The following is a 26,290-nucleotide window of genomic DNA, read 5'->3' on the forward strand; positions in this document are numbered from 1 at the left end:
GTTTATGACAGGTGGAGGTGTCTGTGTGGAGGAAGGACTGCAGACAGATTTTTTTCCTTGTATAGGAGACTTAACAAACAGATGGAATCTGCAGTTTAACAGGAACATACACGGTTTATGTTTGAAATGTAACAAATGTGTGGTTTCATGCTGTTAAATCAAACTTCAAAGCTTCTCTGCTTCAAAACAGAAATATGACACAAATATTGTCCCACAATCATTGTATTTATTGAAAATAATAAAGCTCCTTCTTCCCCAACAAATAAAAGCAGAGGTTATCTGTAACTCTTATGAAAGGGAGAGCCAAATAATCAGCTATAATCTCAGAGTTATAAATCTTAATCTTCTCAAATGAAATTGCTCTTCAATTCATTTTCAGTCCTGCTTGATGAAAGCATCGAACCGGTGCCAACTGACGAAGCACAAAATTATGTAACGCGCAAAACTGTAAATCCTCCCGGCGCTGCAGTACCAGGCAGGGACGGGAGGAGCCTGGTGCTCCTGCTGGATTACCCGAGCCTTAGGAATGACACCAGAGTGAGGTGGATTATAAACTCTGTTCCAGAGAAATCCCTCTCACTCCAAGCTTTAGGTTCTTGGTTTGGTAGCAAAAGTAAGGTACCCCGTGTGGCCGGGCATTTCTCTGGGCAGCGTGGTGGTCTTCAGTGAGATGGAGGCGTGGTTCGGAGGAGCAGCGGGAGTCGCCTCCTCTGTGGTTTCGGGATCAGGGCCGAAATCTGGCAGCGGTAGAGAGACAGTTCGGACATCGTACTCTCTCAGCAGCACCTCCGTGGTGCTGATGTCTTCGAAGCCCTGATCCTGCAACGCCTCGCATGTTTTCTGAACTTGCTCTATACATGGAGAGAAGGAGCACAGCCGACCACCTGCAGGAGACGCAGAACAGAAAACAAACCACAAGTAAACACGAAGCTCCCAAAAAAGTATCAAGACCATGTGTGACCACAATCGTTTAAGCGCCCTTTGTTGTCAACTTATCCCAGTATTGGTCAGCTCATGTTATTTAGAGAGGTAATGCAACATAATCGCTGCTTTGAAAATAATCATGACATCACTTCCTGTCTAGCTTCTAAAACACTACTTTCAGTAACCAACTGCAGTCTCCTGTGCAGCTGAACAAGTGCGTCTGCTACCGTATCTTGTTTTTCCCGATATATATAAAACTCAAAGCTCTCTTCTACGGTCCTGTCAGAATTCCTGCTCTTGAAAGATATCCAGTGTTCATGACCATTAAATTGAGCCCGAAAACCTTATTTTGTCAATGTCACGGCCAAACAAGGTTTGTATTTGTCTTTAAAAAGACAAAAACCAATATTTCAAAGCAGGGTGTGAGTTCTAGTTTTTGGCACGTGTAATCAGCTGTAACATTATCATCAGGACAGCGGAAAGCATTCTTGTTACCGTCACCAGATTCAGGTTTGCGTCTCAAAAAGTGTTGCAGTAACAGGAATGAGCTGTCGTCGCCTCGGTGTCCTGGTACAAAGTCTGTTTTTTATCCATATTTTCAATAGTCTGAAGTAAGATCTTTGACCTGTTACTGTGCAAACTGAACAATAATTACCGTCAGACTGCCAGGTTGTATTGACTCCCAACCCTTCTGTTTAATGTCAGTACGAGACATCTCTGCACATCTTAATCTGTTTAATCTGAGTTTATCTGCTAATCATTACACAGTATCATCTTTAGAGTTATTTTCATCACTCTTTCTCAAAGCATCCAAGTATAGAAAGTGTTCCACGTTTATAGTCTGAAAACAATTCTCCTCAAAAACATCCCTGAATGAAGATTCATAACATAAACCAGATTTGTAGACCTGATATGGACCGAGAAGACATTGAAGTATCACCCCTGGGATCCCTACGATACTACACCTTCTATTAATAATTTGTTTCTTTCCAAACACCCTGTAGCACTTTCCAGGCATATTTCCTTCCTAACAAAGCAGTCCTGTGACCTGCTGAGTCCAGACTGCAGCTTGCGGCTCATCAGGGGATAAGACGGTGCTTTAATGAACACAGATCACCTACTGGCCATGGCCTTTCGTCTCCAAATGAATCCTTGCTGTGATCGCAGCGTGAGGCTGGAGCGACCAGCCAAGAAAACTCTCACTGGCTGTCCTGAAGCCCAAAGAATGTGACTCTGAGCGATGCAGCTGCATTGGTCAGGGGTTAGGGTTAACAAATTTAAACATCTTAGAGTGAAAATCTTAAGTGCCTTAATAGGGGTTTAATATGGAGAATATAAACTTTTCTAAAACCAACACCAACTAATGTTTCAAAATATGAATATGGTGACACCAAGACAAGCAAGTGAAACACACTCAGTCTAAATCTGTGGATTCTCTGTTTGGATGTCTCTGATTGAGCTGCTTATGTAATCAGAAGGCTGCCGTGTGGCTCTCTGTCATCTGTAACCTGTCGTTGTTCAGTCACATTCTACTCATAGACCTGCTCTTGCACCACATTATACAGCATTTATTGTAGCACAGAAAGAACAGGCAGGTCCACCACCACATACACTACTAGCAGAGTACCTGCTCTGGTTACAAACCTAAAGTCTGACCTGATGGTTGCACTGAATGCAGATGTCACAACAAAAAAAGAGCAAAAGAATAAGATGTTTACATTTTCGTCTTTGATTACTGGCTTGTTGTTTCATGCTACAGATACAGGAGTGACCCTACGCTGTGTCCCTAAATATAACTTGTAGCCCAGAAGATTACAGCCGTCCTCTGCAGCTCTTACTTGCCACTGTTGCCGGTTTTTAAAAATCACTTAACACCCAGAAGTGGAAAAAATACTGCATTTTGACTCATGTGGCACGGCTGACAATAAAAGGATCACATCTGCAGTCCATTGTGTCTGTAAACACTGAAGGAGACGGCGGGATTATTGAGATACTGGTCGTTCCTTTGGCCAACAGAACCAGCGGTCTCCCTCGAGACAGCATTAAACACATTCAACACATTCAACAGCGGTCTCCTGGAAACCACGGTGAATACACAGGGAGGGGCTGGGTTGATGATTATACAAGGGTGTTTCAAATGGTTATTAGGGGCCCCGAATATCAGCCGCACAAATGGCTTTAATATATGCACGAAACTCTGATTCCTAGTTGTAAAGTTTAAGGTTCTTGAGTGTCTGAGACCATGGGACATGTTTGCTTTATACTTGCATAATACCACCCATAAGTCTGCGAGGGGGAGCTCTGATAGGATTCAGGATCCTTCTCAGGGAAAAGCCGAACACAGGGCCGGGCTGCTTGCCAAAACATTAGGAGAATTACAACTTTGAGAGAGAAAGAGAAATATTTCCCTGCCCCTTGTCTCACACTCTGTTGACTAAAGAAAACGCGCTCTCAGCTATTTTATTCCTCCAGTCTCTGCAGTTCTCAGGCAGGTTCTGAAGATGGAGAATTTCTTTTCAACAGAATAAGATGTATGAGTTTTTAATCATGACAGAAGCTGTAGATGATAATCCCACCAGAACCCTGGTGTTTTAATTGATTATGATATGGCCTCAGCAGAAAGCACGTCTCTTTCACTTCATGTGGGAGCCTGAGAGTGTGTAAACCCCACTCCTGGGGACTGCATCCCTATCACCAAGCACACAACACCCCATTCTACTTCTATCTTTGTTAGTTTGTTTACTATTACATCTTTTTGTGTTTAGCTGGAACATATTGGGGCATTGATGTTCTGGAAAAACCAGTTTGAACAGTGGGCAGTAAACCAAACCTTTCCTCGTGGAGCCTCATCAAGCAGCTCTCGGCCTGCAGCATAACCCTGTATGGTCATGGGACTGCTTCTGCAACAAGGCTGCACTCTATTTATCTCTATCTTTGTGTGTGTGTGTGCGCGCGCATGCACGTATATGCATGCAAGGGCCAACAGCTCATGGATGGAATATGTAGCTGTGGCACCATAAAAGGGAGTCAAAGAGGTGGTGGGAGAGTTTCAGGGCAGCATCCTCGTCCCCTCTGCATTCCTGCTCATACTCGGCTTACTTTGTAAAATCATTCATGAACTCTGGCTTTAAGATTCATAAAATACTAATCTTCTGCATATTAACTCTGACTTGGATTGAGATGTTAAATTAAATGTGACTGTGAAAGAAAACTTCAGTGCTTGTCGTGGCAGAATAAATATTGACACCAACTCCAGTTTGTGTTTTCAATGCACAGATGAAATTTAAACCCAGGATGTAGCAGCTAAGCTAAGCAAGTGTTCACCTACACAAGTGTATTCCAGTATTTTGGCCAAGGTGACTTTCTCAGGGCAACTATGTAGAGCTCAGCAGATTCTCATTACAGAGGACAGAGCCATGGTTTTTGGCTTAAAGTGTTTTACAGTAAACAAAATATGAACTCTCATGTCCACAAAAGCAGATCTTTGTTTATATAATTTCTGTGGCAGTATTTGTGCACATTAACAATAAAGCAAAGAATATACTTTCTCACTGTGTTACTCATCTAGTGTTGGGCTGTGCTAATGGATTATTTTGAGAGTGGCCGGTGACCACGATGGAAAGTTTTTCCTGTTCGGACCAGGGCCGACCCATCAGATGTAACGGATTCTGTGTTGACCTGCCGCATCCTGACGTGAACCTCTACAAATGTAACCATCAGGTCGTGATGCTGATCACAACAGCTGTGACTCTGCATGGAAGCAAAAGGCCATGCAAACCAAAATAACCACGACAGACTGAACTAAACAAGCATCTTTCTTCTTCTTCTGAAATAAAAGGTAATCTATTGTGGGGTTTAACTGCATCTTCACCTGGAGGGCGGTAGAGTTCTACAGTAACAGTATAGCCTACTGTCATTTCCTCATTTTCAGAGCCAATTCATGCATGAACCCCACTGATTCTGAAACAGATAAATAGGACACATGGTAGGAATGTGGCCAATGTGTTCTCAGATTAATGTGAAACTTCTCAAATAACCCCCACCCCTTTAAAAATAAATAAATTAAATAGTCATTGGGCTAAAGGTGCAGATCTTGTGAGCTCTACACAGCTCATGCAGTCTGAATTTATCGCTAACCACTGGTCCCCCCAGTGAACTGCCAACATGCCCGGGCATGCTGCAGATCCTGGTTGTCAACGACGCCTACGTGCTTTGTAGCTCACTAGCAGAGTTTGGATTGTGCTCCTGTTACTATGAAATACCACAAGGGCAAGGTTAATAAGAGCCGAAGAGCAGGATCGATGGTTGTTCTGGGAGTGCAGAGTGTGGCGACACGGCCGGGGGGAGATAAACTCATGGACTGGTATTTTAAAATGTGCCCGTTCACAGTCATGTTCCTGAAACACCAGGACGAGTCACGCCAAAGTCATCATCAGGTGGTGCTGATTATTTGTCTGACAACACACACTAAGTACACGTACACACAAAGCAAAGTACTTAACTATCAGGATCCAGATTCTCTTTCCTAATTTCTGCATATAGTTAGATCGCAGTCAGACTTAGTGGAAAAATATTTCTTACACATTTATGTGAAGAACAGGTAAACATGAGCTGCAGCACAGCTCGCAGTTTGGAGGAATCTGTATCTCCAGCTGGAATTGATCCCAAAACCTTTTACTTTTCCACCTGTAATCTTTCTGTGTGCTATCTGGGAAGACCTCTGTCTCCTGCTGATGCCCGGTTACAGAAACACAACAGGTCAAAAATAGAGCATGAGCCTACAGTCAGCCATGATGCAAACCATCATTGCTCGACCTTGCAATTTGTAGACTGAGCTAGCTGAAACACCCTGACTTGATAGTCATCTTGCTACACGCTCATTAGAGCTCTCCCCCTCCCTCACATGCACACTCACTCTTACCGTGCTTCTTCATAGCAACTTTGGCGTGTCCCACTGCATCCCAGGGTCTGGGGATGTCAAGGAAGACTGCATCTGCCACCCCTGTCACTCCAAAGCCATCCTTGCACACATCCTGGTTCCTGACGGTGACCAGATGATCCACGCGATGCTCCTTAAACTCCTCGGCCACCTTCTCTGCGCGCTGCTGGTGGAACTCCACTGTGTGGAGGTGACCTGTTGGGGCAATGGTGCGCAGGATGGCGTGGGAGAGGGAACCACTACCTGTACCTAGAAAACCACAGACAACAAGGGTCACGTAGTGAAACACAGAACATCTGAGAAGAACGCTTTAGTCTACACGAAACGGCCATTTCAAAATAAAAGTCAGCAAGCACAAACTAAATAACCAAGAAAGATTCAGACTTAAGGTATTATCAAACCTCATCTCTGTGTGTGGACAAAGCACTGCTAAAGAACTGGTCTTGGACAACACTTCACATTATGTTGCATGTATAGCAATCTCACTGACTTCCCTTAAATGACCAGTCTAGATACAGATACAAATTTTCGGGTTAAGTATTCTACGGAACAACGCAATCTCACAAAACCTCAAAATGAGGTGCTGTTGTATTTTAGAATAGACAGTAAACGCTGTCCTCAGTCAGTAGAGCCAGATCACAGATCCGACTACAACACACACCCACATTTTCACACTGCTCTGCTGTCTACTCTGGACGATAAGTGGACGCTACATTTCCGAGCAGGCCTTTTTCACCCTGAAGCAGCCCCGTGCTGTGCCCTAAACAAAGCCCACTACTTTACAGCTTGTGAACAAATGACACAAGTGATTGTGATTTTACAGGGAAAGTTGGGGGGTGGAAGGGAGGACACCACTCTTCATGTGACTTGTTCGGGCAAGGAGTGTCGGGAACACAGCCAGAGGCCAGCAGATCCCCTCCTCCTTCTTCTCTCGACATTACATCACCACGGCCTTTGTTATTGTAGTGACAAAGAAGGCAGTGTTTAATACACGGCAGCGCTTTGACTTGCTCAAAGCTCAAACTGCTGGATTGGATGGTCTGTGCCTGCAAACACAGAACATTGAAAAACTGGAATGGCTGCAGCAGGAAACACTGGACCACATTAGAAGCTGGGGATACTTTAATAACGAGCCCTGTACAGGGCTGACAGAGCACGTCGTTTAGAAATGTTTTCGACTTACATTGCCTCATTTACAGAAAATGAAAACTTAGTCATTGTTTCTGTAGAAAGACTGAACTGGAAATTCTGAGTCACTGCACTAAATTAAGGTTAGACTTTGGTCAAAGGGGGGAAAAAAAAAAAAAGCACACACTGATATAATGACTACAGTATCAAGAACATTACTGATGGAAACCTTGCAGATGCTAAAACAATGAGAAATCTAGGTGGTGATATGATGCACCGCACTGTAACACTGCAGAGAATTTTGGTAAGACACTTGTTTATAAACCAGAGTTTACAGTGGAGGCTCAGACAGTACCTAAATGCTACTTGCATACTCAGACCATCAGCCAATGACTAAAAGTCTCTGGACCTCAGGCGTCATGCCAGGATAGTGACATGCTCAGTTTCCATTATAGTTACCCTGATTAAAAGGGAAGAATGATAGCAAAGTCTGGCATACACACATACTAACGGGAACTTTCGAAATTTTAAATTAAACCCAGAAAATGAGTTTTTAATTACAAACTGGCATTACCGTTCATCATCAGTGCAGCGTCTGAGTGCAAAGTCTGGAAAATCTGGAAAAGGACCCCAATTGATAACAAGTGTCTCTCTAAATGGAGACAAATTAAAACACTGAGAATGAGAGAGTGCTGGTACTGCAGAGATGAGGACTGCTCCACTTAACATCCGAGTGCACTTATTTCTCACTTTAGGACTTAATACGATAGTGACTATGGAATACTGGTTTCAGTATGAGCCAAAAACTGAAAAAGGGAAACTCGGTTATGATGTGATACCACACTAAAACAGGACAAACATCTAAAAACAGGACATATAGAAGCAGCTGGTTTTACACAGAACAACAGAAAAAAATAGGCATCATTGAAATGATGATGATCAAATTTTAGCAACAACAAGACGAAAAAAAAGGTGTAAGCAGTGCGACGCATTTACAGGAGACATATGCTGTGAAAACTGTGAGATACCCTTCCAATGTGAGGCTTTCACGCCCATTCTGAGTAATGACGTTACAACAAAGAGTCATGTTCTGACTAAGTGTTGGGACACGAACAGTTGACCTTTACTATAAGTCGAGAAAGTGCATTTCAATGATTTTAAAAAGCCTCTATCAACATTTCTAATTTGCACACAGTGTTACACTGATTTTAGTGGTTACAATGTTTATTGTTGCATTTCAGGTTTATCATGCTAAACCTGCTCTTTAGTACTAAGGGTGTAGTGTTTGAAACTGACATTCCTCCCAAAAACCCCAAAAGGAAATTCATCAGACTTCCTTTTCTGAATGTTTTTTCAAAGTTTTAGACAAGTTGAGTTATTTCCCTGCGGTTCATGAGCAGCACTGCTAACGAGACAAAAAGGATCATGGGTATTCTATGATGTATTAAAAATAAATCAAACTAAAAACACTAGATACTTATAGCAATTAATATTAAATTAGTATTCACAACCTTTGCTCAGTGCAGCAGCAATAACAACCACAAGTCTTTTTGAGTATGACGCAAAACTTTTGGCAAACTTTCTTTTTAGGTTTCCTCCATTCTTCTTAAACATCATCAGGTTGGAAGGGGGCTGTTGGTGCACAGCCATTTTCAGAACTCCCCAGAGATGTTCAATCAGGTTCAAGCCTCGCTACCGGCAGCGTCACTCAAGGACGTTCAAAGAGTGGTCCCAAAGCCACTCCTTTCTAATCTTGGCTGATTGCTTAGGGTCATTTTCCTGTTGGAAGATAAACCTTCAGCCCAGTTCAGAGTCCAGCGCACTCTGGGGCAGCTCATCTGGAGCAAAGATGTCTCTGTACAAAACAGCATGATGGTTCCACCACCGTGCTTCACTACAGGGATGATATTGGCCAGGTGATGAGCATGACACTTTTTTTCCTTTGCATTCAGACCAAAGAGTTTTATTTTTGTTTTAGACAGACCAGAGATTTTTTTATTTTTCATGGTCTCAGAGTCCTGCAGGTGCCTTTGGCAAACTCTTTGTGGGCTGTCATGTGCCTTTTACTGAGGAGTTGCTTTCATCTAACCCTTCTACCATACAGGCCTGATTGGTTATCCTTCTGCTCTCCACAGAGTAACACTGGAGCTCTGTCAATGTAGCCATTGGGTTCTTGGTCTTCTCACTTACTAAGGCTGCTCTACCACGATTGCTCAGATTGGCCAGGTGGCCAGCTGTAGGAGGGGTCCTAATGGTTCGAAACGTCTTCCATTTACTAATGATGGAGGCCAATGTGCTGCCTTTCTTTTTCCTTAGATCTGTCCCTTGATACAATCCTGTCTCTGAGGTTTACAGAGAATTCCTTGGATTTCATGGCTTGGTTTGTGCTTAAATTTTATTTATACAATACCAACTCACAACAACAGATGCCTCAAGGCAATTTATATGGTAAGGTAAAAACCCTACAATAATACAGACAAAACAAAAAACCCTCCAATGCAGATTTATCGATTTTTGTTTTTCATTTTTAATAAATGTCACTTTGTCAATATGGGGTATTTGTTTGAGGAGGAGTTTTGAAGGTAAAATGAAATTAATCTATTTGGATTAAGGCTGACAAATTGTGGGACAAGTAAAACGCTGTAAATACTTTCCAGATGCTCTGTACTACATCAAACATGTAGCTCTTGTCCTCGTTAGGACGTGGGAGACTGTCACATGGTGCGTGTCGCTTTTAAATTTTCGGAATCTTAAACCTTAGTGTTTTAGATTCAGACATGTTTTACAACGCAACATGTAAGAATCAACCACATCCATCTTTTCTCCACTGGGGAAAACAAACAAAAAATACCTACATGACTGTACATGCTACCAACTGAGAGCTTTGCTTCAATGCATGAGTTTAAGAAATGAATCATATCAATGTTTCTAATCTCCTCCCACAACAAGGCGTCAAGTCAGCTGGTAGCCACTGTACAAGAGGAAGTAGTGATAAAGCCAGAGTGGGGGAGGGGGCTGAGAATGGGAATACAACTGACCTGAACTGAAGGTCATTCGTGCTTACTGTTCCTCATCTTGTTCCTACATCGAGTACAACATGGTTACTGGCCAGATGAAATGCAAAACCCTGACAGAGGTCACATAATTTAACTTCCCAGCAATTTAGAAAGTGAAAGCAACAGCAAAATGTCATCTGATCATTAACTTGTGATGTGTGAATGACCCTCAATTCCAAATGTTTTAGTTAAGCTGCTTGAGAGCCAGCTGTAAGAGGATGTTGTGGCTAATGTTGAGAGTGATCATTACAAAGGAGTAAAGTTTAAAAATGGCCAGCTTCCATTGGTCCCTTTGAGTCGTCTTATACAAGATATAAGCGCACAAATGTAGCTTAAAACTGAATCAGACTTTCAAGTAGCTAAAGAGAACCCAGTTATACAACGGAAAGGTATTTATTGTACTTTCAGATTTAATTATTGAGGTAAATGATCTGATAATACACATCTGTAACGAAGATAATATAAACATCAACGATTAGCAGTAAACTGAAAGGTAAAATCAGAGCTGGATATTTTCAGTGAAAGGGATAAGTGAATGCCCTGTTGTAAAGAAAATGTATCTTTTAAAGACTTATCCTCAAAAAATATTTTTGATGACGCATTTCTGAGGTCCTCTGGAAAAATGCTGTTTATGCAGCCTGGAAAAATCATCTAGAAATACTTTCCACTCCACAGTCAGACACACTGTTACCAACCAACAAAAGCACTGTATAAGCAAGGTGTCAGATCCACTCTGGGATTTCTTAAACGTTAACTTCTAAACAACAAATGTTGTTCTGCTAAAGAATGGGCAAAGATGAATAAATATTGTGCTTTGCAAAGGCCAAGTTGAGTCTTGGGATTAATCCAACAGAAATGGTTTGGAAGGACATGAAGGGAGCAACCACCAGCATCCCAGTTTAGTGTATTCTGGGCGCTACAACTGAGCATCGGGCTAAAATTTCAGGCTAACGTCAAGGTGCAGAGCTAACTGGCACTTATTGCTAACATTTAGGGCCAGAAAGTGGCATGTAAGTGCAATCCCCAAACAGCCCTCATAGGTGTGGTTAGATTTATGGGTGATTTACAGAGGTTTTGCGGTTTTCTAAAGACATGGGCAGTCGATTAATTTCAATATCAAGAGCAAAAAATAAGACATGCTTTTTTTGGCGTCACTGCAATTAACTGAAAATAAATTGCATGTTGCAAACATTTATTTGAAGCGCTTGACTTAAATATTCTGAAACCTATATTTAGGAAATTTAACAAAAAGAATGCATATGCAACAGGGTTTCCACGTCTTACACACGATCATGTCACTGTGCTCTCTTTATAAATACTAAAAAAAGGAGTAAAGGCTTCGGCTCACACTTGCCCAAGCGCTAAATGTTATCCTGACTTGATGTTCCACCTTCTGACATGTACGGTGTTACCCTTAGCAAATATTTGACAACTTCATTTGCTCTGGACCTGATTGATGACGCCTGATAAAGCTGTGAAGAAAATGAAGCCAGCAGGAAATCATTACCTACAAACCTTGGAGACCAACTTGCCTTCAAGGTGACTCCTCTACAGGAATAAATGCTCCTTCAGCAGGTTTAGCATGTCAGCACAAGAACAGCAAAATTATCACATCCAATCTCTGCTTGTTTACACAGCTCACTGGCAAAAAGTCTCCACAGCACATACTCGCTGTTGTTGTTGACTGTAAGGCTGAAATTTGTGAGTCACCACTGAAATGCTGATTTGTACCTCATTGACAAAAATGATGCTCAAGCGCCCCAAATAAAAAACTATAATCATTCAGGAGTTTACTTAACCATGTGTTTTATCTGCTATTCTAACTTTATTTGTTTAATAATTAAAGGGAAGACTTTTGTTGTATTCTATCTTGGCATGATGAAGCACTGCACCACACGCACACATCTTCTCCTACCCTCCTTTCTGCTTTCAGACTAAGATAAAGTGCAATCCATAGCCAAACACAATAACACACTCTGGGTGATTGCAATTAGACAAATGGAAATGATGGCCAAGCAGTGATTGGAGGAATCCCCGAGGACAAAAAAAATGGGAATGACACTAAAACTGCAGGTTACATAATGTCTGAATGTTCAGAGACACATCTGTAACAATCCCATAATGTTCAATACGAACAGCTGAGTTTCATTACGTGACAACATCTGGCTAGAACTCCAAGGTGTAAACAGGGTGATTCAAATGAGGCGATACTTAAAAGCTGCAACAGAAAAGATTTGAGGGCAAACTAAATTAAAAAATGCAGGACGTAACAAATCAAACTTTGCCACTTTAAGAGTAAAAAAACATTTGTTATAAATCCTCAGGTGAGACATTCTAAAAAGAGGATTTACAGCTTACCTGAACAATGTAACATTTTAATATTTAAGAGTTTCTTGGAGCTTAATTTAACATTTTCTAATGACTTCCACAACAAGCAAAGCTGCACAGGTCACTTACTTTAAAAAAATAAAAATTCAGCTGATGAATGTTGGATCTTACTAATGGATGACATCTCTACATCCATTTCATGAATGTCTGACAGAAGACACATGCGTTACCCCACTCCAGCTACAGGTTGGATAATAAGCATGTGCTTGACAAGTCAACCTTGTAAACATGTAAAACCTGTCTGTACAGCAAATTACTGCGAGGATTCAGTCGTCTGTTTGCTAAATACTAGGAAGAAAATATTAGTACCCAAGTCATCTGATTGCCTAACATGAGGTGTGGTAAGATTAGATGCTACTACACTAACAGGAGAGACATGCAGAGCTCAAAGAGGGACTACTAAAGTTCTCAATAAATCTGTTTACAAATAAACAAAACAAACAAACAAAAAAAAGAATCAATGCTAAATCTGTCAGCAAAACTAGGGAATCATGTTACTAAAAAACCCACACAGAACAAGTGGAGCTTCAAAGAACAGCTGATTAGTCCCTTGTGAATGCAGAATAATATTTTGGAGTGACATGCACATCCCAAATCATAGGTTAAGGGTTGAACATAGGTTGACTTGCTAACAAAATCATGACAGAAAACAGCTGAATATTTGATGACAGAGACTGGTGCAGCATCAGCAGCATCCACCTTTAAGACTTGACTTTATGCTCAAGCAGGAGCACTGATACCTTTTTAGTCAGCAGTGACCCTATAAAAAGCCACACAGACCCTAAAGAGGGATGATGGTCATAATCTACCCAATATAACTGAGCTGACAGCTGCAGTGAACAGACCTGTGAGTGAGCTTCAGCTTGATAATCGCTTGCTAATTCAAATAGACCAGTTTGTCCCAGCATCAATAAAACACCCAGTATACATAAAGTTTGTTTTAAAACAGATTAAAATAGCAATCCAATAACATAGTGCACTGAAACCTTTCACATCAATTGAGATCACATTTCTTTATGATTTTCTATGTTTTTGGAATATATTGTTAAAGCAAACACACACACTGATAACCCTTCCTTTCTAGAACGGTTTCCATCCACGAGACATCACCATGATGCCACCCTCACCTGACTCGCACACGATGGAGCCTGGCTTCAGCTCCAGCATCATGGTAATGAAGGCGATGTCTGTGGTGTAGAGGATTTGTGTGCGGTGCGGCAGGGCAACTGTCCACAGCTCCGGCGTTGGGTGGAGCACATGGAACCATCCTTTGCTGCAGGTCACCTTTGACCCGTAACGCTGACCAATCAGGTCTGTGGAGTGGCGAATGACTCCATAGCGTGTCTGCGTTTGGGCACCCTGCTGCACCTTGACAGGCATCACATTGTTGTGGCTCAGGTAAATGATGGCAACATCCCCATCTTGAATGAAGTCCGAGTACTCCACAAAACTCATCGTGAGCACGGCCACTCTGGAAAAAGAAGACGGGCCTACTTAAAGGGCATTTTTTCTTTTTACTATTTTAATTACACTGATGTAGTTGGTTGATCACTAATTTGACATATTTCACTCAACTTACAACTTTAAAATCAGGATAAGCCAGGGGTGGGCAATTCCAGGCCACGAGGGCCGGTGTTCTGCAGGTTTTAGATCTCACCTTGGGTCAACACACCTGAATCACATGATTAGTTTGTTACCGGGCCTCTGGAGAACTTCAGGACATGTTAGGGAGCTAATTTAGCCATTTAAATCTGCTGTGTTGGTTCAAGGAAACATCTAAAACCTGCAGGGACACCGGCCCTCGAGGCCTGGAGTTGCCCACCACTGGGACAAGCCATCACTGTGAAGGGATTTTTTTTTTTATAACAATTTCTTTTTACCTACAATCTACAGTTCAATTTAGTTTGCAAGCATCTCATGAGGGGAAAGGATGTATAAACTAATATGTTTTACCAAATCTTAATATCTTCCCATTTTGACATTGTAGATTCTGGTTGATCGTTTTGCAAACAATATCTTTTTAACTTTGTTTTCAATTGTATTTTCATTTTTGCACATTACAAACAAGCGGAAAAGGTAGTCTGCTGCTGATGCAGGCTCCTTGTTGCTTTGGTAACAACTGTGCCACTGTCACACGTTAATTGACGGAGCTGCTCGTGAATTGTCACGCGCACTGAACGTTGCTTATTAAATCCAGTATCGTTCAACCTCAGGACCAACGACTGTTTTAGTTCATCTGAACGGCGGATCTACTTTAACCAGCTTCTCCTTCAAGTGAAAAAAGGACAAATTTATATCGGAGAAACATGGAGAAGATGTCAGTGAGATGACTTTACAGTTATATTTCTATTTGTTTGTTAGTTTTAAAGACAACTTTTTTTTCTCTGGTATTGAAGTCAAGCAAACTGTGATGGCTTTGCCTATTAGGGGCAGTAGATCGTGTTATATTACCTCTTCGCTTAAATTTAATTTCTGTTTATAGTAAAATAAAGAAAAACAAGTCAATAGAGAATACGTTTTGTGTAAATGATGCTAACGTTAGTTACCTGAGCAAACTAACGTTCATGTTTGGGTCGCATTTACTGTAAATGTTTTTGCGTGTTTGACTGGTTTTGTGTTTAAAGTGGCAAAAATTGTAACTCCACAAAACCGGCAAAAGGCCACAGTGCAAAACGTCTGAAAACATAAGTCAACTTACGAAGTTTTCGTTTCAACGTTTACATGCTAACGTTAGCGATGCTAGCACCTGTTAGAACACCGGCTAACGGCTATTAGCGGGGGAAAAAAAGCAGCCGTTGGAAGCTCTCCACCTACCTCCTTCAGAAGTAGTGTTCTTTGACTGCTGGACAAAACAAGCAAAAAATAGACTTAAGAGGACCAATTCTGTTCTTAATGCGGCTCTATGTTCAGCAGTGACATCCATTCATTCCTCACTCACACATGTGGCGTTGTTTTCAGAGGAAGTTGAATCGATGAAACCGGAAGATAACCCGGTGTACAAAGCAGCAACAATCAGTAAAAACCTCTTTTGCCGAAAACCTGCAGATTCATATGTTTATTTTGTGCAGTTGGTTTGCGAATTTGCAAATTTCGCCTTTGGCAAATATTTTTTTTTTACCATCTGTACGATTATTTCCTGAACATTAAATAGGATAATTGTAAAAAAATAATAATAATACAACAACAACAACAACAACAAAAACAGTTATCACCAGTAAGTTAAACTAGTGGATGTAAGATTGTAGTTTTACCGTAGTAGGAGAAAAAAGAAATATATGCTACTATGTATTCGTTTGCACTTTAAGTTGCATTCTGTTTTTTAAAGGTGCTGATAATTTGTCTAAAACTAGAAACCAGAAAGCTGAACGTGTAATAAGTAATTTAATGCACTGCTGCAAAAATGCAATAAAGACCACAAAAAACAGAAATGGGAGTGAAATACCAGCGAACAAAAGGAATCCTCGCTGGAGCGCGTCCAATTGAATGAATGGACTACAAATACTGACCAATGGGAGCGGAGGATCGTCTGCTATAAATCACCATCTCAAGTCTTTAGTCCGGTTGGAGAGCTGCTGGGACGCTGCTGGTGGCTTGTGAGCTCCTCGGTCAGGAAAAATAGGGATCTTTGTATCAAGCCCTGGTGGCAGTAGTAATAATCCGCAAATTCTACAACAGGTAAGATTTTCGCTCAGTTTAATTTAGAATTAGGTCGCACCGGCAAAATCTCTTTAGCTTTTACGATGAAATTAAAGGCGCTTTTTACTACAGGAACTAATGTTAACATTTGAGTAGTTTTTTAAGGTGATTTAAAAAAAAAAAAAAAGAAATACGATCAATTATGCTTAACAAAACTGATGTGGTGCATGTGTTGTCACCTGCTAAACGCGCTGCACAGCGGGATGAATCGTTTATCTGCTAACCCCCCCCCGAAACTAACACCCATTTGTATGTGCATGTCAGCTGTAGACTCAGTCCTGACTCTATCGGTATTTTGCGGTTTGTTTGGGTTTTTTTTCACCGTCTCTCCCTTCCGTCCTCCGACTAGGGATCAGCCATGCCTTTCGGTAACACGCACAACCAGACGAAGATGAAGTACTCCTCCGAGCAGGAGTACCCGGACCTCAGCAAACACAACAATCATATGGCCAAGGTTCTGACTCCTGCTATGTATGAGCGGCTGAGGAGCAAACAAACACCCAGTGGATTTACTCTGGATGATGTCATTCAGACTGGGGTTGATAACCCAGGTATTTATTAAAAAAATAAATAAAAAAATAAAAAATCCCAAGCAGCTTTTCAGCCAAACTACCATCTGTTCGGTCTGATCCACTGCCTGTAATGGTCTCAGCGGTGCTTTGTGTCCCTGTTTGTGTGAGGGGGAGGCTTTTTGCACTGTGACCTTGTTAAGGGGATAAAGTCAACCAATTTTTACAAACATATGGAGTACTGATTCTATTCGAACCTGCCACTCTCCTCTAAATGGGTTTCCATTTTCAGGCCAGTATTGCACAACTTAAAAGCAAAGTGTAAAGATTACCAGAGTTACATAATGTATGCAGCTGATAGTCCCTGCTGCTTTCAGTTTATTATGTGCGATATTCTCTACTGTATTGAAGACTACAACGCAAATGAAGTTGATGTTATAACCCTTCAGGTTGGGATGACCTGGTAGCTGTAAACTGTATGGCAGGTAACTCTCCTCACCCTGTAGACTGTTTCTGTTTAGCTCTGACAAAATGGTCAAGCTGACCCTGAAGAGGCTGTCAGCTGAGGATGAGTACCCAGATCTCAGTCAGCACAACAACTACATGGCCAAGGTTTTAACCCAGGACATGTACAAGAAACAGAGAGAGGGCTACACCCAGCGGCTTCACCATAGATGGTGTCATTCAGACAGGGGTTGACAATCCTGGTACAGTAACAGTCCCAGTCTGAGCCCTGACGACACAGAGCACATTTAATTTGTGAGGATGTTTGTTTGTATATTGCTGTCCGCGGTCTCTTGTGACCCTGTTGGCTTCACGTGCAGGCCACCCCTTCATTATGACTGTGGGCTGTGTTGCTGGGGATGAGGAGACATACGAAGTCTTCAAAGACCTGTTGGACCCTGTGATCAAGGACCGACATGGAGGATACAAACCCACAGACAAGCACAAGACTGACCTCAACTCAGGCAACCTGAAGGTACCGCAGCTCTGCCATCGCTTAACAAAGTCGAATTTAACTCTGGAATCTCAGCCAAGCCTAATGTGACTCTGCTCTCTAAGGGTGGTGATGATCTCGATCCCAACTACGTGCTCAGCTCCAGGGTCCGAACAGGCCGCAGCATCCGCGGCTTCAGTCTGCCACCACACTGCAGCAGAGGAGAGAGACGCGCTGTGGAAAAGCTTTCCATTGAAGGTAAGGAGGCCTCTGTACTGAAAGAAGATGGTTAGTGACAGTGATTGTACTCTGCTGCAAATCACTAAGCTGATCTACACAGATGGAGACGGCCTGCCGCCAGATGATTGTTATATAAAAGCAACACAACTCTATGCCCTGAAACCAGTGATTCACGTTGCTCATGCTTGTGGACTCGTTTGTGAGGCAGTAGATGCCCCCTAGTGTTTGTTAAAATGCAGCACAGAAACAAAGGTGGATTAGACTCTTATGACCAATTTATTCTGATGCTAAAAACACTAGTAAATCTTTTTATCTTAATTTGATTTTCCAAAGCTCAGTGTGGAATTGGATCAGTTCAGCATTTTTTTTCCCCCAAACTGTTCATCACAGACCGGAACTGCAGCCTAAGAGTAATTTGTCCACAAATGTCATAGTGGATTTTTCATGTCTCAGATCTGTCATAAATCACAGCTCTTGTCCCTGCAGCTCTGGCCTCTCTGTCTGGAGATCTGAAGGGGAAATATTATGCCCTGAAGAACATGACTGACGCAGAGCAGCAGCAGCTCATTGATGACCACTTCCTGTTTGACAAGCCAGTGTCTCCTCTGCTGCTGGCCTCAGGGATGGCCCGCGACTGGCCCGATGCCAGAGGCATCTGGTAATGTCTCGTCTTTAATGCAGTTTGTCTGCCAGGAATATGTAAATCTCTCCACTGGTATTTTGACTTAAAATTGTATTTCCTGTCTACAGGCACAATGATAACAAGACCTTCCTGGTGTGGGTGAATGAAGAGGACCACTTGCGTGTGATCTCGATGCAGAAAGGAGGCAACATGAAGGAAGTGTTTACCCGCTTCTGTACCGGGCTCACAAAGGTTGCTAGAAAAGCCTTAAGTTTCTAATCACTGATCTTTAGCAGAGTTTCTGTTCACATTAGCAAGACTCTAAGAGCATATTCTTATCTGTGCAGATTGAGAGCCTGTTCAAGGAGAGGAGCCATGAATTCATGTGGAATGAGCACCTGGGTTACGTCCTCACCTGCCCGTCTAACCTGGGCACTGGCCTGCGTGCAGGTGTACATGTGAAGCTGCCAAACCTGAGCAAAAATACCAAGTTTGAGGAAGTTCTCAAGAAGCTGAGGCTCCAGAAACGTGGAACTGGTGAGCTTTATTATTTTAGTTCCTACTGCTGGAACTGGTTTGAGTGTTCTCCAAATTTAAAACTACATTGAGCACATTTTCATATTTCACGACTAGTTGCATTTTCCTGAGCAGTACATGACAAAGCCTTGTTTAGAAATGCTCCAAATGTCAGTTTCTGTGAGGTGTGTTGAGTTGCATTTAAAAACCCTTTTGCTTTACCATCAGGTGGAGTGGACACTGCTGCTGTGGGTGGTGTCTTTGACATTTCCAATGCGGACAGGCTGGGCTTCTCTGAGGTGGAGCTGGTGCAGATGGTGGTTGACGGAGTCAAACTGCTGGTGGACATGGAAAAGAGGCTAGAGAAAGGACAGTCCATCGATGACCTGATGCCCGCCCAGAAGTAAATCCCTCCCAAACTCCCATTCTCCTCCATTCCTCACCCACAGTCTACTCTGGTTGACTCCATCCTTGAATGCACTCTATTACAGCTGGGATTTGTATTTAAGTTGAAACTGTTCCTGTAAGTTCTGACATCAAATAAACTGTTCTGTTCAAAGCAAAGCCTGCTTGTAATTCATTGCAGTGAAACTGATGAAATATTTGGAATATTTAATACTAGTCCTGGTAGCTGTGGAAAGGCCTGTAGCTAATTTAAGGCAAATGCAGATAAATGCCACATTTTAAGGGGAGCTGCTGATCTCTTTACATCAGTCTGAACTACACATTCATTTTAAATGCTGCACAAGATGAGGGGGGGAAAAAAAAAAAAAAAAAAAAAATCAATGCAGTGGAAGATTAGGTGCCCGAAGCTTCCAAGTGACTCTGGTTGCACTTTTACTCCCTACAAAATGAACTTAAGACATTAAACAAGCTGCAAATTTCCTTAAATGCATTTCCTAATAACTCCAGCACCCATTATGCATCAGCCAGTGTCCTTAAATACAGCTAAGTTTCCACTGACTCTCCTCAGCTAGTATTAGACTGGAATCATGAGACTTTGCTCTTTGTTTTGGGAAACACTGATGCAAATGTCTCAGACATGTAATTTAACCCTATCTTGGTGCAGATAGCGCCGTTGAATTCAGTGAAGTTGGTGATAGAAGCAACTTGCAGGTAATTTTTTTTTTTCCCCTCAAACCTTTGAGGCAAAGTTGGGAAACTTTGTTTAAGAGACCTGAATGAATAAACAAGCAGATGTCCCAACATGCACTGACATCAAATGTAATTTAGATGAAGCTGGAAACAAAAGCCCAACACTGATCAGACTCGAGGTTTAGGTTGACAGACACTTTAATTGAGACATGAGTGACCCTTAACCATGTGGGCATTTACATGGACTCCCCATCTCTACTTTTTAACAAAATACAAAAGGAGAAGAAAAAACAAAATGAGTATTGCAGAGAAGCCATCTTCAAAGTAAGATACATTATTTACACTGAAAACAGAACGCTACGTCATTTTCCTTTTTCCAGGAGAGAGAAAAATAAAGGTGAAATAAATAAGACCAGAAATGCTTTTTTGTCCACATTCACAGCATGACAAATCATATTCAACTCATTAATGTCGACCCTGTGCGGTCAGAACAGACTGAGATATTAGTAGGTAATTCGGTGATTATTGCCAAAAGCCTTAATCTATACATTATAATATTCAATACATACTCTGTGTTTTGTTTAGAAAAAGGAGACATTTGGAAACTGCTACTTGGATGATTGTACAGCTTAAATACTTATATATATATGTATACTTTAAACCCTTTTGTTCATAGCTTTAACTCATTGGCAACTTTGGAAGCAATGTTTTTGAAAGCGATGGATGAGCCGGATATCCTTTTGAACCTGACGCCATTGAGGGAGAGACGGGGAAGCTTGCAAACCTCCATCTCCCACTGCACCAGGTTTTCAGCTCGCCCGTCTCCATGGACGCAAAGAAGCAGGAAACTCTCTTGCTGTTCGTAGTCGCAGTTGTTGGCGTCAAGCACCTTGCGAATCTCCCGCATGATATCACAGGGCTCCATGGAGCTGGTGGTCCTCATACTCCAAGTGAATCTGAGGGAGCGGGGTTTACTGTCTTTATTTTCCCCTTTTTGATCCCCAGGTACATGGCGACTGTTGGGAGAAAGAGACACGGAGGAGAGGTTTTAGCCTCACACAGTATTCCTCCTGCATTTTACAAAGCAGGATCTGTGAATATATTTGAAAGAAAAACATTTTATTTTGAAAAAAATATGTTTTAAACAGGCAGAAGCAGCAGGAATTAGTTTGAATTAAATCATGTTTTACACAGCTCTGATGCATTTCCACATGAGATTTTCTAGCCCCAGTTTGTTTATTTTCATATGAGGGAAACAAGCAACATGAAAAAAAAAAAATCATTTAAGTCTCAGCATGAAGCTGAAAAGCAGTGAAACTGACAAAATGCAGTAAAAACTTAAGATTGCACTTTATTTAAAGAAGCAAACCTCAAAGGTTTAGATTTCTTTCTACACAACTTTTATCATCATTCTTTACTCACCATTTGTTTGCATTTTGAACTCAAATATTTCACGTTTACTACATTTTGTCAGTTGTTTGATAGTGAGCAGCAAGTCTGAAAAACCCAGAAGACCGCTGCACTTTCTGCAAGCAACTTAAATCTGAGCCCACGTTTGACTCATTTCTTCAGGACCTACATCTCGTTGTTTTTATTATATTAGACACTTAGATTAGTCACACTTTTGTCCGCTTTACATTACTTCTAAATCTGGGATCCCATCTTTTTGCAGTTTTATATCCAGTGTGTTGACTTAATATTGAGTCAAGATGAGGCGCGCAAACTGTGACTGAATGTCATTTATTTAGTTTTATAATCATATAAAAGATAACCAGTCTGGCATATTGGACAAATTAAGCCCCTACGATATTTATACACTACAGCAGTCAAATATTTTTGAGAGTATTAATTAAAAGACTCTAGTGGAACAGATTAAGCAATAAAGGACAGTAATCACTGGATGAAGCTGTGATTAAAAGACCATCACCATCATCCACCATAGTCTTGTAAATTATCTGTAATTCAAAGATATTAGGGTTAGTAATGTAAGTACTGGGTAACAATGAAAAGCAAAATTATCCTGTACGCATTAGAAATGGTTCTGTTCTAGTCCTCGTCTATATTTTGACCTGTTTTTGCTCCTCCCATCACTTCATTTTGAATTTAATTTTCATTTCTTATGTTCATTAGTTTCAAATTCATTTACATTGTAACCAATATGATCATTCAGAGGATTAAAACGTTTCTGGGTTTTTCCACATATAAATTTTTATTCTCTGGAAATTAACTTGTATGTAAACTGGAGCTAGACACATGGCGGCAGTCTTTGAGCTTCAGGAGTGACAAAATAAACAAGCATGCCATGCTAACAAAAGTAGCTCACAAATACAGTGCCATGCAAAAAACAAAAAACAAAAAAAACATTATGTCAAAAAACACTCAAAGACGAGGCTTTAAAGATGCAACAGTACATTCAAACGTCCCTGAAGGGAGTAAGCACAAAGTGGTTCCTATGCAGGGGGAAGGGGATTGAGCAAATTGGATGATGGTGCAGACGGAGACAAACTGAAGCCTACGTTCGGAAGGGAAGACACACTGAACGTGGGGGAGGTAACCTCACCTTGAGCCCTCAAGTCTCCCGTTTCTCTCAAACTCGGTGGAGACTCTGGGGCGTACAAGAAGATCAGACGGGGAGGAGGAGTCAGGGCGGGGGGGAAAAAAAGAAGAAACAAAAAAAAGATGTGGGTCTTGCATGACAATCATTTTTTTTATCATTTCCAGTGAAAAATCATATTTAAAAATGAGAGAACGTGACGAATACTTGAACGACGACGAGAGCCACCACCAAAAAACAGAAAAAGAAATGGAAGCTTTGACTTCCATTGAAATCAACAAAGAGTCGTGAGAGAGAGAGAGGAGAATAAATAAAGAAATCAAACAAAGAAGTGATGACCTTTATGTCCCAGACTGAAGCCAACAGGAGCACACACAAAGAAAAGCTTGACAGCGGTGTGTCGACGCAAAACAGCAGCAAAATAAGAGGAGATGCAGCCTGCAGGCCACATTCAGGTGAGGTAGGAAGTGAAGGCAGTGATGCAGCGCTACTTGACTGGATTTTATCGCCTCTCAAAAAGAAAAAAAAAAAAAAGATTTTAATCTACATCTGAACAGCACACAGCTAAAATAATAAAAAAGCAGATCCTTCCACTGGCCTATAGGATGACAGGAGATAATAGGGGGGTAAAAAAATAAAATAAAAAAGTAAAAAATTACAAGAAAGCTGATTATTGCTCTGCAAACACGTCCTTTGACGATGTATCGTATAGTAAATGTATATAAAATCCCAGTTTAAGCCTTTTAAATACACTGTTAGTGAACACGTGACCCATCTATTCTTTCTATTTAACAATTCGACACGTGACATTTTAAAGACGTCTACTTGCATTTGGACTAATTATCAGAATTATTTGATCACTTTAAATATTACATTTAAAACAGCTTCTGAAATGCTTACCTTTCCTAATATTAACAGTAATTATTATTATTTTTTTAAAAGGCAACTGATGATTAAATCCTGATTTGAGCCGTGTGTGTGACGCACATGAAAACAGACACCGTTTAGAGAAAAGCTCCCTCCAACATGAAGCTCAGGCTCTAAAAACCAAACCAAATGTTCACAGTTTGTCCCTGTGACCGAAGCTGCAGCACGTTCAGCCGCGCTGCAGAAGCGCGCTCGCTCTGATCGACAGAACAAAAAGCTCACCAACTATTTTTAAGTCACAAACGTGAGCCGTAGACAGGACTTTGTGTATATGTGCGGTTCTGTAATGGCTCTCCTACCAGCTAGAAGACAAGCTGACAAACTGGGCAGTGAGATGACATGCGGGACATTTTAAGGAAAGCACGATGAAATCTTCTGCATTAGTCAGAAGTAATTTGCCTTCCTTGTTTGTCCTCATACAAGTATTTCTATGGCAGGCATAATGAAGAAAATTCTTTACATAATGTGTTTCATGTGCAGTTTTTCCCCTCCATAAAGCAAAAATGACCTCTTTGGCTTACCGCTGGATTCATTCTGAATCCTTTACTGTTCCTGTGCATCTTATACACAGGAAAAATTAATTTCCTAGCCTCACTAGACTCAAGACAAAGACTCAAACAAAGACTCGAGATAAAGCAGGGGATTCCTTCCTACTAACCAGGTTGATTTCACAGGAAAATTTACTGGATTGCAATAAAAATTTAGACCTCCTGCAAGATCTCTCGCTCAAAGTCTTGACTGCCCGAAAAGACTTTTTGGGAGGATGCTGAACGACTACAAACAAGAAAAAAAAAAAAAGTCTGTACTGTAAGACAAGATTAGATTAAAAGCGAATAGTCAGTAATCTCCCCGTTTCTCGGACAGGATGGGTGTACTGTGTCAGGCTCCCAGCATGCATTGCAGCCTGCAGAACAGAAAACAGGACGGGGTTGTGGAGGAGGGACAGAGTCCAAACTCCTGACAGCTTGAGGGACTCGACAACAAGAAGACGAGCGAACAGACAGGACTGACAGCAGGTCCTGGGTCGGCCAGAGAGGCTGTGAAAAATCACAAGACCGAGGGGGGAGGGTGAGGCAAGGCGGGGTGAGGCAATGTAGGAAGGGAAGTCTGAAACTCAGACTTTAATCTCAGGAGAAATTGAGGGATGGAAACAGCCCCTTACTCTAGATCTTCATCTTCCTACAACTCTCTATATCTTCCGCTCCTGAATCTGAAAGAAAAAACGTGAATCTGAGGATGTGCCGGAAATCTCAGTGGACTCATGACAAGAAAAGAAAGAGAAGGAAAGAATATTTAAATGAATGGCATGAGGACAGGCTGAAAAGAAAAAAAAGAAAAACATGGAAGATAATGAGAAGGAAGGAAAGAAGGAAAGGCTGAAAGAGACTGGAGGGCAGAAGACTTACTAAGGGTCTTTCCTCCCTGGGTAGAAGGGTTGGCAGGCCCTGTTTTGGCCGACTGCCGTTTGGCCGGGTCAATACTGACCCTAGGCAGAGAGGAAGAGCAGCAAGAGGTCAAGGTTAAAGGACACAAGAAGGTAAGGAAGACAAAAAACACACCGGGAGGAGAATGTGAGTGAACCTAAAATGTCCCGAGGACGAGGAAAATAAAGAAAACTCGTTAAGATCAGAGATGAGTTTTTAGCAGAAATGTATGGCGGCCCAAACCGGACAAAATGAAGTTAATGCCTATAAGACGAGTCAAAAATGGAACCAAGTAAATAAATAATATTGTTGGTTAAAATGGAGATTTTTTAAAAAAAAGTGTAGCTAAGACTTTTCATCTTCAGAGGAAATTGAACATAAGACAGTTTAATAACTCCACTTTTCAGTTTGTTATTTTTATGTCTGTTCTTTGTAGCATGAAAAAAAATAATCATGCAATTGTTCCACATTTTCTGATTAATCCTTATTTAGATAATTAATATAATTGGACTCATTTTTAAGCTAGTGAACTTACTATTTTTGCTCTTTGTTGTGAACTTTTGCAATTGATATTTTCAGTTATTTCTACTTAACAGCAAGATCTTAAAATTGATGTCGCAGACCAAGATTGAAATAGTGACTGCACCAGGGTTCACAGGACAATAAAGATAACTTTAAACTAAAAAGAAATTAAGCTCAACTCTTATTTGAATACTCCATTATATTCATTTAACCAACTACACAATTTATTACTGTATTCGGTTTTATTTTCGACTCATCTTATAGTCTTTTGCTCTATTTTGTCACAGTGAGTGCTCCACAGAAATGAGGACAAACACAAAAACCCTAGTGAGACGCCATGAGTGGGAATGCAGGATGGTGATGACACCTGAGCAGAACCGACAGGAGGCTCTGGATGACGATGATGCTGCCAAAGGAAGATGACAGTTTACAAATCAGCCACCAGAGGGAGCCATGGGCCTCAAGACAGCTCCCTGAGAAGGCCGCAAAGCTCCTCTGATCTTTTGATATGTACATCAATGACTGGTTCAGTTTGGCCACAGCTACCATGCTGTTTCACAAGATCCGTTTGAGGAATTCAGTGTTTAATAGCCTCCTCTCTTAAATCCCAACCCCTATTGGAATGGCTGATCCGACTACTTGGAACGTCCGCAGGAAACCATCAGCATGTCCAAACAAAATAAGGCCTCCTTTTATAAAGTGGGACATTAAGAAAAGTTAAGAAAATGTCTGAAGAGACCCATTTACACTATCGTGTCACCACACACCCATTTTAAAACAAAAAACACCTTGTCGTAGTGAAAAAGTCTTACA

General features: G+C 41.3%; 3 protein-coding genes across 26 annotated transcripts in view; 1 reads left to right on the forward strand and 2 right to left on the reverse strand.

The window, feature by feature from the left end:
* Window positions 1-206: 206 nt before the first annotated feature.
* On the reverse strand, window positions 207-16,075 carry trmt61a (tRNA methyltransferase 61A). Of its 3 annotated transcripts, none has more exons than XM_086274194.1 (4): window positions 15,942-16,075; window positions 13,563-13,906; window positions 5,846-6,112; window positions 207-884 (listed from the first exon to the last, which is right to left on the reverse strand). In XM_086274194.1, exons 2-4 carry the CDS (start codon window positions 13,888-13,890, stop codon window positions 589-591), a joined length of 891 nt encoding a protein of 296 aa, XP_086130320.1. In that variant the 5' UTR covers window positions 13,891-13,906; window positions 15,942-16,075; the 3' UTR covers window positions 207-588. The 3 variants fall into 3 exon arrangements, with proteins under 3 accessions (XP_086130320.1, XP_086130319.1, XP_086130321.1); XM_086274193.1 differs by lacking the exon at window positions 15,942-16,075 and adding an exon at window positions 15,250-15,492; XM_086274195.1 differs by lacking the exon at window positions 15,942-16,075 and adding an exon at window positions 14,389-14,449.
* ckba (creatine kinase, brain a) lies at window positions 14,594-19,519 on the forward strand. 2 transcript variants are annotated; one of them, XM_086274192.1, is made up of 8 exons: window positions 14,594-14,752; window positions 17,162-17,347; window positions 17,465-17,619; window positions 17,703-17,835; window positions 18,304-18,475; window positions 18,568-18,691; window positions 18,787-18,976; window positions 19,184-19,519. In XM_086274192.1, exons 3-8 carry the CDS (start codon window positions 17,479-17,481, stop codon window positions 19,360-19,362), a joined length of 939 nt encoding a protein of 312 aa, XP_086130318.1. In that variant the 5' UTR covers window positions 14,594-14,752; window positions 17,162-17,347; window positions 17,465-17,478; the 3' UTR covers window positions 19,363-19,519. The 2 variants fall into 2 exon arrangements, with proteins under 2 accessions (XP_086130318.1, XP_086130317.1); XM_086274191.1 differs by lacking the exons at window positions 14,594-14,752; window positions 17,162-17,347 and adding exons at window positions 15,952-16,110; window positions 16,481-16,682.
* A 711-nt stretch (window positions 19,520-20,230) lies between these two features.
* The window catches only part of mark3a (MAP/microtubule affinity-regulating kinase 3a), a 46,292-nt gene continuing 40,232 nt past the window's right edge, over window positions 20,231-26,290 (reverse strand). For 9 of the 21 annotated variants that reach the window (XM_086274171.1, XM_086274173.1, XM_086274177.1 and 6 more), the window contains 2 exons: window positions 22,611-22,655; window positions 20,231-21,066 (listed from right to left, as the gene is read on the reverse strand). In XM_086274171.1, the coding sequence (XP_086130297.1) occupies window positions 20,721-21,066; window positions 22,611-22,655 (391 nt within the window). In that variant the 3' untranslated portion in view covers window positions 20,231-20,720. Of the gene's footprint in view, window positions 21,067-22,610; window positions 25,018-26,290 lie in introns of those variants that run through there. The other 12 variants (XM_086274176.1, XM_086274175.1, XM_086274184.1 and 9 more) reach the window with 6 other exon arrangements.

Source organism: Aulonocara sp. 'chitande type north' Nkhata Bay, linkage group LG19 (assembly GCF_057382095.1).
Source record: "Aulonocara sp. 'chitande type north' Nkhata Bay isolate Kocher_YH1m ecotype deep benthic linkage group LG19, A_spYH_male_GT1.1, whole genome shotgun sequence".
NCBI lineage: Eukaryota > Metazoa > Chordata > Actinopteri > Cichliformes > Cichlidae > Aulonocara > Aulonocara sp. 'chitande type north' Nkhata Bay.